This window comes from Leucoraja erinacea, chromosome 25, assembly GCF_028641065.1.
Source record: "Leucoraja erinacea ecotype New England chromosome 25, Leri_hhj_1, whole genome shotgun sequence".
NCBI classification, from domain to species: Eukaryota; Metazoa; Chordata; class Chondrichthyes; order Rajiformes; family Rajidae; genus Leucoraja; species Leucoraja erinaceus.
The window spans coordinates 30,033,951-30,052,495 of NC_073401.1; the positions used below are offsets into that span (position 1 = coordinate 30,033,951).

General features: G+C 49.5%; 1 protein-coding gene across 3 annotated transcripts in view; it reads right to left on the reverse strand.

The window, feature by feature from the left end:
* cltcl1 (clathrin, heavy chain-like 1) overlaps positions 1–9,658 on the reverse strand; it is an 88,110-nt gene extending 78,452 nt beyond the window's left edge. For all 3 annotated transcript variants that reach the window (XR_008725480.1, XM_055655418.1, XM_055655416.1), the window contains exon 1: positions 9,524–9,658. Coding sequence is in view for 2 of the 3 variants with exons in the window: in XM_055655418.1 (XP_055511393.1) it covers positions 9,524–9,565 (42 nt within the window). In the remaining variant the exon portion in view is untranslated. The remainder of the gene's footprint in view (positions 1–9,523) is intronic.
* Positions 9,659–18,545: the final 8,887 nt, after the last annotated feature.

The following is an 18,545-nucleotide window of genomic DNA, read 5'->3' on the forward strand; positions in this document are numbered from 1 at the left end:
TTACTCCAGCATTTTTTTTCTACCTACACAGGGATAGTGAGCAGATCACGAGCAATGAATATTGGCCACTGTTGCTGGGCACAAACTGAGGGAGACACAGGAGCCCAAGGGAGCGTGTGACAGAGCTGATGTGGAGAAATTTCCAACATCTGTTCTCTCTATGAAAGTAATGGGAAAGTCCTTAGCAAGGTAAAGGGATGGTCATTAAAACTAAATAATGCAGGATTTTTGGCCCTGAAGAGGTTAGTGAATCTCCAGCCCAGGAAATGGTGGGCTATGTGGAACAGATGCAGCAGAACTGAGCTCTGGAGTAGATCAGCCATGATCACAATGAATGGCTAAGCCAGATACCTGCTCCAATTGTCAATACTCCAAAACACAAAGCGCGAGGCCCATCTACATGATCAATCCGAGTTCTGATCACAATCAATTCCTTCTGAACCTTCTGAATTTTATGCAGTACTGTGCATATTGTGATGAATAAATCTATCTTGTATCTTGTATCGCCAACTTGACAATTTTTACTTTTTTCTTAAATCAAGCCAATTAATCAATACAATGAACCTACAAACCTGCACGTCTTTGGAGTGTGGGAGGAAACCAAAGATCTCGGAGAAAACTCACGCAGATCACGGGGAGAACATACAAACTCCATACAGACAGCACCCGTAGTCTGGATCGAACCCAGATCTCTGGCGCTGCATTTTGCTGTAAGGCAGTGGGGGCAGGTTCTCCGGATGCTTTCAAGAGAGAGCTAGATAGGGGTCTTAAAAATAGCGGAGTCAGGGGATATGGGGAGAAGGCAGGAACGGGGTACTGATTGTGGATGATCAGCCATGATCACATTGAATGGCTGTGCAGGCTCGAAGGGCCGAATGGCCTACTCCTGCACCTATTGTCTAACTCTGTTGTGCCACCATGACTGTTCAGTTATTGTGCTGGTGATTGAAGTACAAGTTTGTTCCACTCGTAGGACACTCAACTTACTCGGTAATAGTACTCGGCAAGAATCTGGAGAAGGGTCTTGACCCGAAACATCACCTTCTCTCCAGAGATGCTGCCTGTCCCGCTGAGTTATTCCAGCATTTTGTGTCATATTTGGTAATATATATTTTCTTTCAAAGATAGACACAAAGTGCTGGAGTAACTCAGCGGATCAGGGAACAACTCTGGAGAAAGGGAATAGGTCACATTTTGGGTTGGGAACCCTTCTTCAGTCCAGAAAAACAGCCTGAAGACCAGTCTGGAGAAGGGTTTCAACCTGAAACATGACCTATTCCTTTTCTCCAGAGATGCTGCCTGACTCGCTGAGTTACTCCAGTATTTTGTGACTATCTTCCATTCACCAGCATGGTCTGAACACCTCCTTGTCTCAGCAATTCAAGTGTTTATCTACATTTTGAAATGTGATTATCTACCCCATCAAGCTGGTTTGCAGCCACTCTCTGGACAAAAACAAAATCTACAGGTCCCCTCTTACTCATTCCTCAAAACATATAGCCTTTTTTAGATATCTCTGCTCTTGAGAAAAGTTCCTTCAGATAGACCTATCTACTAAATCTACCCACCTTGTAGATCGGCGTAGATTTCCTATCTACAAAAGATAAGACACAAATAGCTGGAGCAATTCAGCGGGTCAGACAGCCTCTCTGGAGTAAAGGAATAGGCGACGTTTTGGGTCGAGGCCGTTCTTCAGACGGAGAGTCGGGGAAAGGGAAACAAGAGATAGAGACAGTGATTTCAAGAGATATAGAACAAATGAATGAAAGATATGGAAAAAAGTAACAGCGATAAAGGAAACTGGCCATTGCTAGCTGTAGGCGTAGCGTTGGAGAGCAGGAGGAATCACAGAGGGGGTGCAGCGAGGGAGGATGTTGCAGAACTCTTGGAGAGAGGAGGAGAACTTTTCCTATCTACACCGCAATTTTGTATATGTCCACCAGATTCTTCCCTCTCCTACCCCCCTTGTCTTCCTCTCCTAAGTTGCTCCTACTCCAAGGAAAATAAACTATTGTCTAGATCCTCTAACCTTCTGAATCTAATAATACAGCTTGGTCACAACTCAATAATAATAATAATAATATCTTTTATTGTCATTGCACATAAGCGCAATGAGATTTGGTATGCAGCTTCCAACCGATGCCATAACATAAATAACTAATAAAATTTAGATTTAGATATCCCGAGAACATGGATTGTAAAAAGAACAGTAAAACAGTCAAAACAGTTCAACAGACTAAAGTGCAGATGTGTCTGTGCAACGTGACCATCCGAGGGAGACAGTCCAGGGGGGATGGTCTTCAGTAACGGGATGAATCATTGCACTGCCTTCAGTAACGGGCTGAATCATTGCACTGCCCTTATCAGAGTCTATAATTCCCCCAATTACTTCACCGTTTCTCTGATTCTTGTTCCACCAAAGCCTACAAATACTATTTACCAAGCAACGTTAATAATCAACATAACTGCACTGATACCATTTAACGACAGGACTGTACTTTCTTGTACCAGGGAGTTCTGTACGCAGATTACACTGTCGGGAGAGATATGTCTCACTGGCCCATCAACCTATCCAATCTACATCGTTCATTGACCACCCATTGTAGAGACAAGGAACTGCAGATGCTGGAATCTTGAATAAAACACAAAGCACTTGAGTAACTCAGCAGGTCATATAACATCAATGGGGGGAATGAACAGGCAGCGGTCTGGTCAGGACATTGTAGTTTGTTCCAGTTGAAATCTAAAATGTACAATGTTTCTCGGTTCTCAATATTCTGAACCTTGGTCTAATTGCACCAATTACCTACAAGAGGCGTCCCCTCCGTGATCTTGCAACAGGACCAGCTGATAACTATTCAGTTTAAGTAGTTTATTAGTTAGTAAGCTTGCTAAGGTCACACGATAACTTGCTCAAGATATAGCAAGGATGGACTATAGCAAGGCTGAGATTTTGATAATGAACAAAGAATGTTTATAAAACATGAGGACTGATTTATTTTTATTTTTTAATTGGATTTGTAAAGAAAATAAAACACTTGAAATTGTGCAATTATAATTCAATTCACCCAACAGATGCTGATCATTTAGATGCTCGTGACATTTTGTAACCCAATCAATAAATGAAGCAGTAGATGCACAGGAGGGCTGTGACAAGCGGCAGATGGAATACTAAAGGCTTAGTGTTTGACAAACACCAGCAAAAATATGTGGTGAGCACCCAATTTCTTGCATTCCAAAACTAAGTACCAGAGAATGGGAAATCAATTAGAATATTGCAGGACAGAACTGGGAAGTCCCAGGACTGAGTGACTATGGAGGCTGGCATGACATTGCAAACCTGAGATCTGAAATTGAGATGTCTGTTTGTACCGGCTGAATAAGCAGACTGTTCTAGGCTGGGCTTTGCACACTAACACCACCACTGGGCAGCACGGTGGCGCAGCGATAGAGTTGCTGCTTCACGGCGCCAGGTTCGATCCCGACAACGGGTGCTTGTCTGTACGGAGTTTGTACTTTCTCCCCATGCCCGCGTGGGCTTTCTCCGGGATCATAGCATTTGCATTTCATTACTCCATTAAGGACGATTCAGCGGCAGAGTTGCTGCCTTACAGCGCCAGAGGCCCGGGTTCGATCCTGACTACGGGTGCTGTTTGTACGGAGTTTGTTCGCTCTCCCCGTAGGTTTTTTCCGGGTGCTCCCGTTTCCTCCCACTCTCCAAAGACGTGCAGGTTTGTAGGTTAATTGACTTGGTATAAATGTAAATTGTCCTGAGTGCGTGTAGGATAGTGTTCATGTGAGGGGAGCGCTAGTCGGTGAGGACTCGGTGGGCCGAAGGGCCTGTTTCCGCACTGTATCACTAAACTGAACATGCAGATTCCCCAGTTTGCAAGGTTTTTTTCACAGGGAGTAAAAGGGTGACCAACACTGACTGGGATACAAATCCTACAATGGTTGCACATTTACAAAAGCTTTTCACTGTACCTCAGCACACGTGACAATAAACCAAACTCTAACAGCAAGGCCAGGGAAAATCAAACTTTGTTCGAATGACTTCACAGGAAACAGCTGCTTTTAGGCAGGGTCAAAACAATTTTTAGCCAATTTTAAAATGCGTCGCGAATATATCGACCGCAATTTCGACCTCAATCTGCTTAATATTTAAAATCAAATGGTGGATATGAAGATTGACCCACTGAATTTACTTTTAAAATCAATATAAACAGCCCGTTTGCCAAGAAAAGACTCTTGTTGTGCTACCAAAGCAATTTAAACCTCACTGCAGTGGTGCAGAATCTCGACTGAAGGGTCCCGACCCAAAATACCGCCTGCTGAACTCTCCACGGATGCTGCCCAACCTCCTGTGTTTGTTCAACACTTTGTTTTACTCAAGATTGCAGCGGCTGCAGTTCCTCGTGTCTCCTTAATGCATGACTGGTGGGTTGTACTGGTTATTTGAGGTCATTCAATCAAGGCTAGTTCGAAGAAGCAGCCAGACTAACTGTCCTGCCACTGGCTCTATACTGAAGAGAAACTGCAGATGCCCAGTCTCCACAAGCCATCGCAGAGAAGTTCATAAGTGACAGGAACAGAATTAGGCCATTCGGCCCATCAAGTCTACTCCATCATTCAACCATGGCTGATCTATCTTTCCCTCTCAACCCCATTCTCCTGCCTTCTCCCCATAACCCCGGCACTCGTACTAATCAAGAATCAATCTATCTCTGCCTTAAAAAATATTAATTGACTTGGCCTCTACAGCCTTCTGTGGCAATGAATTCCACAGATTCACCACCCCACAATTAAAACAATTCTCCTCATCTCCTTCCTAAAAGAAACATCCTTTAATTCTGAGGCTATGACCTCTGGCCCTAGACTTGGACGGGTATATGGATTAGGAAAGGTTTAGAGGGAAATGGACCCAATGGGACTAGTATAGATGGGGCATCTTGGACAGCGAGGACCAAAGAGAGCAGATGTGTGCTGTATCATTCTATGACTCAGACCGGCAGGAAAATGAAATCCCCATTAATCCTCCTCCCCCCATTCTCAGCACATACAGACGTTTACAGCTATGTAAATAGGCCGAATAGCAGATCATATCCCTGCCCGCTGAGTTCCTCCAGCATTTTGCGTCTACGTTTGATTCAAACCAGCATCTGCAGTTCTTTCCTACACAGATCATATTTACCTTACCACCCACCACCCTCCAAAAGCAAGATATTCTTTTAATTGAACAGCACCAAATAACTGGAATGAGGGAAACCCAGTGATTAAAGCAAGCAGAAAAAGGTTATTCCCTCCAAGACAAAAAAGAGACAAACAAAAAAAAAAAAAAAAACATGAAAAAAGAAAAAACCAAAAGCCATTACAACCAATCCCCGCCCTACAAAAACATTTACACCAGCCATCCTAAAAAAAACGCCACCATAGTCTTTTAATTGAACCTCCTCTACCAAAATAACTGGAAGGGAGATTGAAACCAGGCTAAGTTTTGCAGATGGCATTCTCAGAAAAAAAAAAAAAAACAAAAAAAAAACTACTGGATGTAGCAGTGCCCCAAAGAAAAAAAAAACAAAAAAACTCCAAAAATAAAAGGAAAGCAAGGTTACTCCTGCCAAATAAAAAAAAATCCCTAAAAAACAATGGAACAGCCCCATTCCCTTCAATCCTAAAGACATCCCTTCCAAATGGACAAGAATCCCAGAAAAAAAGCAAAAAAAAATAAAAGAAATGTAAAATCTGCAATGTTCGGTTGTATCTGAAAAAAACAAAACTACATTCAATGGGACCTAAATATCACAAAAACAACAAAAAAAAATTCTGACCACTCACTCTACCTAAAAACAGAGCTGCCTTTGGAGCCTGTCTAAATAATAAAAAAAAAAAACTAAGGGAAATTCCAAAAAAAAGGCCAGAGGGCTCCAGGAGCAAAGTTTCTTTCAAATATTATTGTCCCGAATATTCAAACTAAATCTAAAAGGGCCTTGTAGTCTATGGAAACCAAAATGATTGAAAACACCACTAATAAAAAATAATGTAATAAAAAAATCTACACTGAATTATAATGTTCAACTGGTTTTAGGCATTCAGAATATGTTCTATAATGAAGGTTGGGTCTTAATTATAAATAAAAATAGAAATAAAAAAATTAAGAGGAACTTGGAATAGTGGAATTGTGGAATAGCATTGAATTCAAGTTTTAGCCGTTAGCAACAACCATAAGGACAAAGAAAAGAATAAAAAACAGGATGGATTCTAGGACAGATACAATAGATGGCCTACAGTTGAACATATAGCCCCCACCTAAAACTAAACTTAAATTCTGAGGGAATCGTGGAGATTGCAGATGAATGGCCTACAGTATCATTCTGCTGACTAAATACAAGGCAAATGCCTCCTATGAAACCTTGTCTGTCAAGGGTTATTTCATACAGGCCTGGGCAGATCAGCTATGATTAACGGGGCTAGATGAAGGCCCAAATAAGTCTACTCCTAATAACTGCCGAATGTTTCAAGTCTAGCTTTTCAGTTACTAACTCAGCAGTCCCTTCAATTTACCCTTCTTAATAATGTAAAAATGAATAAATCCCCAGATTCACCCACCCCACCAATTTCCCACCCTTCCAACAGCATAATCCCCCATTGTCCGCTTCCCCATAATCTGCTTGAATTAAAGCAGAGCTCCCCTCAGTTGTCTTCCCCCACCACAGATCCCCTCTCAAAATCCCCGCCACCTCCAAATCCCCCACCAGAGCCCAGGACTCCCCCCTCCCCTATTTGCAACCACCCACTCTCTCCTCCGCCATCATACCTCCCCCTGATTTGGATAAGGGGATTGAAGGCTTTGTGGCTAAGTTTGCAGATGATGCTACGATAGATGGAGGGGCAGGTAGTGTGGAGGAAGCAAGGACTCTGCAGAAGTTACTTGGACAGGCTCGGAGACTGGGCAGAGAAGTGGCAGATGAAATTCAGTATGGCAAAGTGCCGAGTCATGCATTTTGGAAATAAGAAAGATTATTTTCTAAATGGAGAGAGAATCCAGAATTGGAAGAGCAAAGGGGCTAAAATGTTAATCTGCAAGTCGAATCGGTAGTAAGGAAGGCAAATTCAATGCAAGCATTTATATCAAGGGGACTGGAATACAACAACAGGGATGTAATGCTGAGGCTCTATAAGGCGCTGGTCAGGCTGCATTTGGAGTACTGGGAGCAAAGTTGGGCCCCATATATGAGGAAGGATGAACTGGCTCTGGAGAGGGTCCAGAGGATGTTTACAAGAATGATTCCTGGAATGATTGGGTTAGCATATGATGAGCGTTTGTCGGCACTGGGCCTGTACTCGCTGGAGTTTAGAAGGTTGAGGGGGGAACTCGTTGAAACTCACAGTTTAACAAAAGGCATAGAGTGGATGTGTAGAGAATGTTCCCACTGGTGGGAGAGTCTAGAAACAGAGGTCATAGCCTCAGAATTAAAGGGTGCTCTTTTAGAAAGGAGGTGAGGAGGAACTTCTTTAGTCAGAGGGTGGTGAATCTGTGGAACTCATTGCCACAGAGGGCTGTGGAGGCCAAGTCAGTGGATATTTTTAAGGCAGAGATGGACAAATTATTGATTAGAACGGGTGTCAAGGGTTATGGGGAGAAGGCAGAAAAATGGGATTAGGAGGCAGAGATCAGCTATGATTGAATGGTGGAGTGGCTAGATGGGCCGAATGGCCCAAGTCTACTCCTATAACCTGTGAATGCCAGTCTCTCCCTCCTTACACTGACTGCCCCAGTCTCACCCTCTCACCTTACATCATCTCCATTCTCTCCCACCCTTCCAACAGACTCAATCACCCCCTCCGCTTCCCCCACGTCTGTCTTTCTCTTCAACCACAGCCTGCCCCCACATCCCCACGTCTCCCCCTCCCACAGACCCAGTCAACCCCCCCCCCTCCCCACACACAAACCATTCCCATTCTCCCCCCCCCCCCAACACCCAATCTCAGCCTCAGTATTCCCCCCCCCATCCAGTTTCTCTATCCACCCCCCCCCCCCTCGTCTGCTCCCACAGATCTTCCCCTCCCTCACATGACCCCAGTCTCCCCTCCTCTCCCCCAGCCCCATATCGCCTCAACTTCCATTGTCTCCCCCCCCCACACACCCTATCCTCCTCCACTCCCACCCCCCTTTGTCTCTCTCTCTTTTATTACCCCCCCCCATCTTCGCTCCCCCTCACCAATCTCACCCCACACCCCAGTCTCCCCCCCTTCCATACAGCCCCTCCCTCATCCCCAGTCTCTTCTCCCCCCCCCCACACAGCCAGTCTCTCCCCTCACCCCACAAGGCCAGTCTCCCCCCACCCACCCCCAGCCCCCCCCACACACACACACCCCCCCCAGCCCCCCCCCACACACACACAGTCCCCCAAACCCCACAGCCCCCACACACACCACAGCCCCCCCCACACACCACAGCCCCCCCCCCACACACCCCACAGCCCCCCCCCACACCACAGCCCACAGCCCCCCCCCCACACACCACACCCCCCCCCCCCACACACCACAGCCCCCCCCCACACACCACACCACAGCCCCCCCCACACACCCCACAGCCCCCCCCCCACACACACACACCCCCCCCCACACACACACACCACAGCCCCCCCCACACACACACCACACCCCCCCCACACACACCACACCCCCCCCCACACACCCCCCCCCCCACACACACACCCCCCCCACACACACACACAGCCCCCCCCCCCCACACACACCCCCCCCCACCCACCACCCCACACACCCCCCCCACACACACCCCACAGCCCCCCCCCCACACACACACACACCCCCCCCCCCACACACCCCACAGCCCCCCCCCCACACACACCCCAGCCCCCCCCCACACACACACACCACAGCCCCCCCCCACACACACACCCCACAGCCCCCCCCCACACACACCACACCCCCACAGTCCCCCCCCACACCCACACAGCCCCCCCCCCACACCCCCCAGCCCCCCCCCACACACACCCCACAGTCCCCCCCCCCCACACACACACCCACCCCCCCCCACACACACCCCCCCCCACACCCCCCCCCACAACCCCCCCACACGCGCCCCCACCAACGCCCCCCCCACCCCCCCCCCCACCCCCCCCCCCCCCCACACACACACCCCCCCCCCCCCCCACCCCCACATCCCCCCCCCACCACCCACAGCCCCCCCCACCCACAACCCCCCCACACACCAACCCACCCCCCCCCAACAACCACCCACCACACCACACCCCCCCCCCCCACACACCCCACCCACCCCCCCACAACACCACAGTCCCCCCCCCACACACCACCCCCCCCCCCCCCCCAGGCCGGTCCATCTCTCCCCACACCCAGTCTCCCCCCCCTCAGGCCGGGCTGCGGCCACAACTAGGCCGCGGTTGCTACACAACCAGCGCCCGCCCTTCACTCCCCCCCCCCCCCCACCCTCTTGTCACCCTCACTCCCCCTCCCCCCTCCCCCCCCTCGCGGTGCCGACCTGCAGGTGCTCCTGGAAGCGGATAGGCAGGATCTGCGCCATGTTGCCGGTGTCCGCGCCGTCCTGTCCCGCTCCCGCTCCCGCTCCCGCTGCCCCTCAACTCCCGGCCAAACCCGCCACCGCCGGCCGGCCACCCCCCTCTACCTCACTGCGCAGGCGCCCACCCGGCAGCCCGCCCGGCACCTCACTCACCCCGCATGCGCCACTTCGCCGATCCGCCGGCACCCGCACGCACACACACACTGCGCAGGCGCCGCTCCGGCGAACAGCCCGGCATCCGACTCACTGCGCAGGCGCTCACAGGCGCTCACAGACGCCACTCCCTGCCGGTGACGTCACCCGGGGTGACGGACGGGCCTTCCAACCAATCGCGGCGCGGTCCGGGCGCTCTAGACCCCGCCCACGGACCGGGAACCCGGCCAATGGGCGCCCGAGGTGGGCGGGATCCCCGGGCCGCCTCACTCCCTCACCTCCACCCTGCCCAGGGCGGCTGCATCCGCCAACTGCAAACAGTCCCCCCACTCTATCATCGCTTTCTCCACCGAAACGCGGGCAATTTCTGCCGGCCGGAGAGCCACATTGCAAAATGCAGTCGTGCAAGATTTTCGGCGGTCTGTCCTCCTGCCGGGAGTTGCATTTAGCGTTCTTTTTCTTGTTGTTGCAGTATTGTGTATCCGTGCGCCTGCTGCACCGACCGCTGCACGGGAGAGGACGATGATGCCTCTGCAGCTTTGGCTGCAACCTCCCCTAAAGTTGCAACGCTGCTCCTGCTGAGTCTGCTCTGCCCCGGCGTTGCACACGCGAGCACTAAATGCAAAAAAACACTCCTGAAACGAACGACTCGGAAAATTCTGCAAAGGTTCAGCGCACTCTGCAGGACAATGTTAAAACATAAAACATTAGTTCCCAGGTAGAACTGCAAATGCACTTAAGGAGAGGAATACAAGATACAAGATGGCACAGTGAAATGAATTCCCATACAGCCATACAATAAAAATAAACAGGACTCAACACACTATAGAATTCAACACAAAACATCCCCACACAGCAGAACCAAAGTTTCCCACTGATTCAGATTCAGATTCAACTTTAATTGTCATTGTCATTGTACAGTACAGAGACAACAAAATGCAGTTAGCATCTCCCCTGGAAGAGCGACATAGAATATGATTTCATTAAATAATTCAAAATACAAATAAATAAATCAGGCAGACGCACTGAGCATCTTGCACAGACAGAGTAGGGGGGTCAAGAAACAGAGGACACAGGTTTCAGGTGAAGGGGGAAAGATTTAATAGGAATCTGAAGGGTAACTTTTTCACACAAAGGGTGGTGGGTGGGTGTACAGAACGAGGTAGTTGAGGCTGGGGATTATCGCAACCTTAAAACAAAAATGGACAGGTACATGGGCAGGGTAGACAAAACCAGACTGATTCCTGGGATGTCAGGACTTTCATATGAAGAAAGACTGGATCGACTCGGCTTGTACTCGCTATAATTTAGAAGATTGAGGGGGGATCTTATAGAAACTTGCAAAATTCTTAAGGGGTTGTGGACAGGCTAGATGCAGGAAGATTGTTCCCGATGTTGGGGAAGTCCAGGACAAGGGGTCACACAGTTTAAGGATAAGGGGGAAATCCTTTAAAACCGAGATGAGAAGAACTTTTTTCACACAGAGAGTGGTGAATCTCTGGAACTCTCTGCCACAGAAGGTAGTTGAGGCCACACAGTTCATTGGCTATATTTAAGAGGGAGTTAGATGTGGCCCTTGTGGCTAAAGGGATTAGGGGGTATGGAGAGAAGGCAGGTTCAGGATACTGAGTTGGATGATCAGCCATGATCATATTGAATGGCGGTGCAGGCTCGAAGGGCCGAATGGCCTACTCCTGCACCTATTTTCTATGTTTCTAAGTGCTGGAGAAACTCAGTGGGTGCAGCAGCATCTATGGAGCGAAGGAAATAGGCAACGTTTCGGGATGAAACCCTTCTGGAAATAGGCAACGTTTCGGGCCGAAACCCGGAAACGTTGCCTATTTCCAGAAGGGTTTCGGCCCGAAACGTTGCTTATTTCCAGAAGGGTTTCGTCCCGAAACGTTGCCTATTTCCTTCGCTCCATAGATGCTGCTGCACCCGCTGAGTTCCTCCAGCACTTTTGTCTACCTTTGATTTTCCAGCATCTGCAGTTCCTTCTTAAATACATGGATAGGGTAGGTATAGAGGGATATGGGCCAAACGCAGGCAGGTGGGACTGGTGTAGATGTTGGTCAAGTTGGGCTGAAGGGCCTGTTCCCACACTGCATGTCTCTTCGACTATGCTAGTTAATACACAAAAAGGACACAAAACACTCGGGTAACTCAGCGGGTCGAACAGCACCACTGGAGAACATGGATGGGTGACAAGACCCATCTTCAAGACTGGACTAGGAAGAGAAGGGTCCCGACCCGAAACGTCATCTATTCACGGAGAGGGTAAGAAGCTGTTCCCAACTCAGGAGGTGTGCGCTTTCAAGCTTCTGTACCTTACGCCCGATGGGAGCAGAGAGAAGAGTGTAGGAGTTACTCCTATATTCGGGACGAAACGTTGCTATTTCCTTCGCTCCATAGATGCTGCCGCACCCGCTGAGTTTCTCCAGCACTTCGATTTTCCAGCATCTGCAGTTCCTTCTTAAACACCTATTGTCTATTGTCTATTTCCAAACTAAACTCTGTGGGGCTGCATCTATAAACTAAACTCAGATCGACATTATTTGGTGTAAACAAGTCCGCAGCAACTATCTTGGCAGCAATTGAGTGGATCAGTATGTGCCGTTATAAATAGCATGTCTGTAACTAGAACTCTGAACAACTTGCATCTGATGGTGCATGATAGTGTGGTGTGGGACATGTAGATTACAGGGCCTCCGTCAAAAACTGTGAATGGTGTAGGAGTTGAAAAGATGCGCTCATCTTCACTGTTATTGACTCAGCTTTAAGACATTCCTCCCTCCCTCCCTCCCTCCCTCCCTTCCGCCTCTTTCTTTCTTTCCTACACCCACCTCCATCATGAAGCGTCCCCATTTCCCACACCCTCTTCCAGCCCCTCTCCCACTCACCCTGTTCCTTTCCCCTCCTTCACACACTCATCTCCCATAGAAACATAGAAAATAGATGCAGGAGGAGGCCATTCGGCCCTTCGGCCCTTCGAGCCAGCACCGCCATTCATTGTGATCATGGCTGATCGTCCCCAATCAATAACCCGTGCCTGCCTTCTCCCCATATCCCTTGACTCCCGTAGCCCCTAGAGCTCTATCTAACTCTCTCTTAAATCCACCCATTGATTTGGCCTCCATTGCCCTCTGTGGCAGGGAATTCCACAAATTCACAACTCTCTGGGTGAAAAAGTATTTTCTCACCTCAGCCTTTATTCTAAGACTGTGTGGCCCCTGACAAATACAATTACTAACAATGAAGGCAGATGTTGGGAGTCATCCAGTGTGTAGTTTGCTGGTACACAAAAATGCTGGAGAAACTCAGCGGGTGCAGCAGCATCTATGGAGCGAAGGAAATAGGCAACGTTTCGGGCCGAAACCCTTCTTCAGGCTGATAGGGGGTGGCGGGGAGAAGGAAGGAAAAGGGAGGAGGAGGAGCCCGAGGGCGGGGGGATGGGAGGAGACAGCTCGAGGGCTAAGGAAGGGGAGGAGACATCAAGGGCTAACAAAATTGGGAGAATTCAACGTTCATGCCATCAGGATGCAAGCTCCCCAGGCGGAATATGAGGTGCTGTTCCTCCAATTTCCGGTGTTGCTCATTCTGGCCATGGAGGAGACCCAGGACAGAGAGGTCGGATTGGGAATGGGAGGGGGAGTTGAAGTGCTGAGCCACCGGGAGTTCAGGTAGGATATTGCGGACTGAGTGGAGGCGTTCGGCGAAACGATCGCCCAACCACCGCTTAGTCTCCCCGATGTAAATCAGCTGACATCTAGAGCAGCGGATGCAGTAGATGAGGTTGGAGGAGATACAGGTGAACCTTTGTCGCACCTGGAACGACTGCTTGGGTCCTTGAATGGAGTCGAGGGGGGAGGTGAAGGGACAGGTGTTGCATTTCTTGCGGTTGCAACGGAAAGTGCCCGGAGAGGGGGTGGTGTGGGAGGGAAGGGAAGAATTGACAAGGGAGTTGCGGAGGGAGCGGTCTTTGCGGAAGGCAGACATGGGGGGAGATGGGAAGATGTGGCGAGTGGTGGGGTCACGTTGGAGGTGGCGGAAATGGCGGAGGATTATCTGTTGTATGTGACGGCTGGTGGGGTGAAAGGTGAGGACTAGGGGGACTCTGCCCTTGTGGCGAGTGGGGGGGGGATGGGGAGAGAGAGCAGTGTTGCGGGGTTTGCTTTTCTCTTTGTAAGATGCAAGCATTTAAGGTACACGCATGCCATCTATTGGCTGGACTATGCGCCACAGCCAGTCGCCACCAACATTCAATCCATCCCCGCACTCCAAACCAACCTGCTGCTAAAGATATGGTGTTCAAGAAGGAACTGCAGATGCTGGAAGATCTAAGGTACAGAAAAATGCTGGAGAAACTCAGCGGGTGCAGCAGCATCTATGGAGCGAAGGAAATAGGTGACGTTTCGGGCCGAAACCCTTCTTCAGACTGAAGACATGGGCATCACACGCCTCAGCACTCGTGAGTAAGGCAAGGCAGCGCCTTTACCACCTCAGGCAATTGAGGAAATTCAGAGTGTCTCCGAGGATCCTCCAGTGCTTCTACGCAGCGGCGGTGGAAAGCATCTTGTCCGGGAACATTACCATCTGGTTTGGGAATTGCTCTGCCAAGGACAAGAAGGCTCTGCAGAGAGTAGTGCGTTCGGCCGAACGCACTATGGGAACTTCACTTGCCCCCCTGCAGGAACTATACAACAGGAGGTGCAACTCCAGAGCAAACAAAATCATGGGAGACCCCTTCCACCCCTGCAACGGACTGTTCCAGCTGCTACGGTCAGGCAAACGCCTCCGTTGCCATGCGGTGAGAACGGAGAGGTTGAGAAGGAGTTTCTTCCCAGAGGCAATTCGGACTGTAAACGCCTATCTCACCAGGGACTAACTCTACTGAACGTTTTTCCTTCCATTATTTATTATGTAAAAGAATATGTGTGTTATGATTGTGTTTATAGTTTGTTTGGTTGTTTTGTTGTTTGTCTTTTGCACAAAAGTCCGCGAGCATTGCCACTTTCATTTCACTGCACATCTCGTATGTGTATGTGACAAATAAACTTGACTTGACTTGACTTGAGATATGGTCTCCTTTTATCGATTTATTACGTATAGGGTGATTTCACTAAAGGTCACTGGAGCGTAGATCCGCACCCACGTGACCAAAAATCTCAAGTGGAGTACATTCTAGAGTTCCGGTACATGTTAGTGGATGGGAAAACACGCACTTTCCCACCCGTCAAAAACATAGAAAACGGCCAGGTTTTGATCTGCAATTTATTGTGCCAGTCGGGGTGACCGTGAGGCACAGCTACCTAGATTTACAGGTGGGGAAAAAAAAGATAGAAACTAAGGTAAATTAAAGAGGGAGCTGAAGGTGCCAATCCAGCGGAAGTGAACAGCGGACATTTGCCGTGGAGATTTAAAGATTCAAAATATCGGGAATTATCGCGTTTGCTCGCTGCATTTCATCAAAAGTAAGGCATTATTGACCAAAATAATCTTTATACAGAATAATAAAAAAATATATACAAAACACGAACAGTGCAAAAACTCTGCTGATCGCTGGTGTTCACAAAACTATCATTGTACCAGGTTTGTGTGGGAAGGAACTGCAGATGCTGGTTTAAACAGAAGAGAGACACAAAATGCTGGAGTAACTCAGCGGGACAGGCAGCATCTCTGGAGAGACGGAGTGTGTGATGTTTCGGGTCGAGACCCTTCTCCGGGTACCCTTGCTCCATCCCGCTCTTTCTCCCCCCTCTCTCTCTTTCTCCCTCCCTTTCCCCCACTCTTTCTCTCTCTCTCCCCTTCCCTCTTTCCATTTCCCCCTCTCTCCTCCCGCTCCCTCTCCCTCTCTCTTTCTCCCTCTCTCGAGGCAGGAAACATGTTCCCCATGTTGGGGGAGTCCAGAACCAGGGGCCACACAGTTTAAGAATAAGGGGTAAGCCATTTAGAACGGAGACGAGGAAACACTTTTCACACAGAGAGTGGTGAGTCTGTGGAATTCTCTGCCTCAGAGAGCGGTGGAGGCCGGTTCTCTGGATGCTTTCAATAGACAATCGATGCAGGAGTAGGCCATTCAAGAGAGAGTTAGATAGAGCTCTTAAAGGTAGCGGAGTCAGGGGATATGGGGAGAAGGCAGGAACGGGGTACTGATTGGGGATGATCAGCCATGATCACATTGAATGGCAGTGCTGGCTCGAAGGGCCGAATGGCCTACTCCTGCACCTACTGTCTATTGTCTCCCTCTCTCTACTCCCATCTCTCTCTATCTTTCTCTCTCTTTCTCCCCTTCTCTCTCTCTCTCTCTCTCTCTCCCCCATTTTCTCCCCTTCCCTTTGCCTCTCCACTCTCCTCTCTCTCTCTCTCTCTCTCTCTCTCTCTCTCTCTCTCTCTCTCTCTCTCTCTCTCTCTCTCTCTCTCTCTCTCTCTCTCTCTCTCCTCTCTCTCTCTCACACACACTCTCCCCCCACTCCCCCTTGTTTGAGGGGTGGCCCCACTGGACTCTGCCCCTCAATGTCCAGCAGCAGAAGGATACTAGACTGAGCTCCTGGATTGCATGGAGGAATTGGGCCGAATGGCCTGTCCCCATGCTGTACGACTCGATGACCTACCTGGTGGCGCAGCGGTAGAGTTGCTGCATCACAGCGCCAGAGACCCGGGTTCGATCCCGTCTACGGGCGCTGTCTGTACGGAGTTTGCACGTTCTCCCCGTGATCTGCCTGGGTTTTCTCCGAGATCTTCGGTTTCCTCCCACACTCCAAAGACGTGCAGGTTTGTAGGTTCATTAGCCTGGTGTGTGCAGGACAGTGTCAGTGTGCGGGGATCGCTGGTCGGGACAGACCCGCTGGGCCGAAGGGCCTGTTTCCGCGCTGTATCTCTAAACTGACCCCAGAATGACACACACAGGAGGGTGTAAAGGAATGAAAGACGAGCATCCAACATTAATCTGAGTCCTTTTGTTGGGATAACCCATTTAAAATCCCAATATTCTGCCATGGGTTAATTGTAAGTGTTCTTGCAGTACCGCCGCCATCCAGGAGGGGGTGATGTGTGGCCACAGTGGAGAGCCAGTGTTTCAGGTTTCAGTTCAGGAAAGAACTGCAGATGCTGGTTTAAACCGGAGAGAAACGCAAAGTGCTGGAGTAACTCAGCGGGGACGGGCAGCGTCTCAGGAGAAAAGGAATGGGTGACGTTACAATTATCCGCTGACTCCGCTATCTTTAAGAGCCCTATCTAACTCTCTCTTGAAAGCATCAGGAGAATTGGCCTCCACCGTCCTCTGAGGCAGAGAATTCCACAGACTCACCACTCTCTGGGTGAAAAAGTGTTTCCTCGTCTCCGTTCTAAATGGCTGACCCCTTATTCTTAAACTGTGTGGCCCCCGGTTCTGGACTCCCCCAAACATCGGGAACATGTTTCCTGCCTCTAGCGTGTCCAAACCCTTAATAATTTTATATATGTTTCAATGAGATTCCCTCTCATCCTTCTAAATTCCAGAGTGTACAAGCCCAGCCGTTCCATTCTCTCAGCATATGACAGTCCCGCCATCCCGGGAATTAGATAATGTTCGTGGGATCGCTGGTCGGCACGGGCTCGGCAGACCGGATCGCTGTATCTCTAAACTAAACTAACAAGTATATGGGTCAAACATAGGCGAATGGAACTCATTTTAAATAGATATCTTAGTTGGCATTGACTTGACCCGAATAGCCCTGTCCCATGGTGCGAGTTCATTCCAAGAGCTCTCCCGAGTTTAAAAAAAATCAAACTCGGAGAATGAACGTAGCGGGTACGTCGGAGCTCGGGGACGTCTCTTAGCGCTAACGGCACGTACTCGGGAAGACTCGCTAACGGCAGGTAAGCACGGGAAGACTGGTGAAGATTTTTCAACATGTTGAAAAATGTCCACGAGAGCCCCGAGTACCGACGAGCGGCCATTACCGTAAATCTCCGAGTTGGAATCCGGGCAAACTCGGGGAGAGGGAGCTCTTGGAATGAACTCGTACAGTGGGACAGGGGGTTTTACTACTGCCAGAGCTAAGTGGTTTCTGCAGCCTCGAAGGCACACAGTGATGGGGTTGCGTTCAGTTAATTGTCACGTGTACCGAGGTACAGTGAAAAGCTTTTTTTGCGGGCGGTGCCTTACCGGGGATCGACTTGTTGAAGCTCTGGAGCGTTGGGTCTGCTGCTTGATCATCGTGGAGCTGTGGTTTGCGGCTGCGAGCGACGCTGACTTCAACGTACCGGAGTCCTGGTGATCCCGTTGCTCCGGAGGCCCAGCTCGGCCTGCGGACTCCGGGAGACGTGGTCTCAGATTCGGATTCAGATTCAGATTCAAAGTTTATTGTCATAGTGCAGTGTACAGTACAGAGACATCGAAATCGCAGTTAGCATCTCCCTAGAAGAGGGACATAAATGTGAGCAATAAATCAGATTCAGATTCAATTTTAATTGTCATTGTCAGTGTACAGTACAGAGACAACGAAATGCATTTAAAGACAACGAAATAAATAAATATTTACGTGCAAACAGTCATAGTATTTTGTTCCTGGTGGGTGGAATGTCCGGGGGGGGAGGGGGGGTGATTGGCAGTCACCGAGGTACAGTGTTGAGTAGTGTAACAGCCGCAGGCAAGAAGCAGTAACATAGAAACATAGACAATAGGTGCAGGAGTAGAGGCCATTCGGCCCTTCGAGCTTGCACCGCCATTCAATATGATCATGGCTGATCATCCAACTCAGTATCCCATACCTACCTTCTCTCCATACCCCCTGATCCCCTTAGCCACAAGGGCCACATCTAACTCCCTCTTAAATATAGCCAATGAACT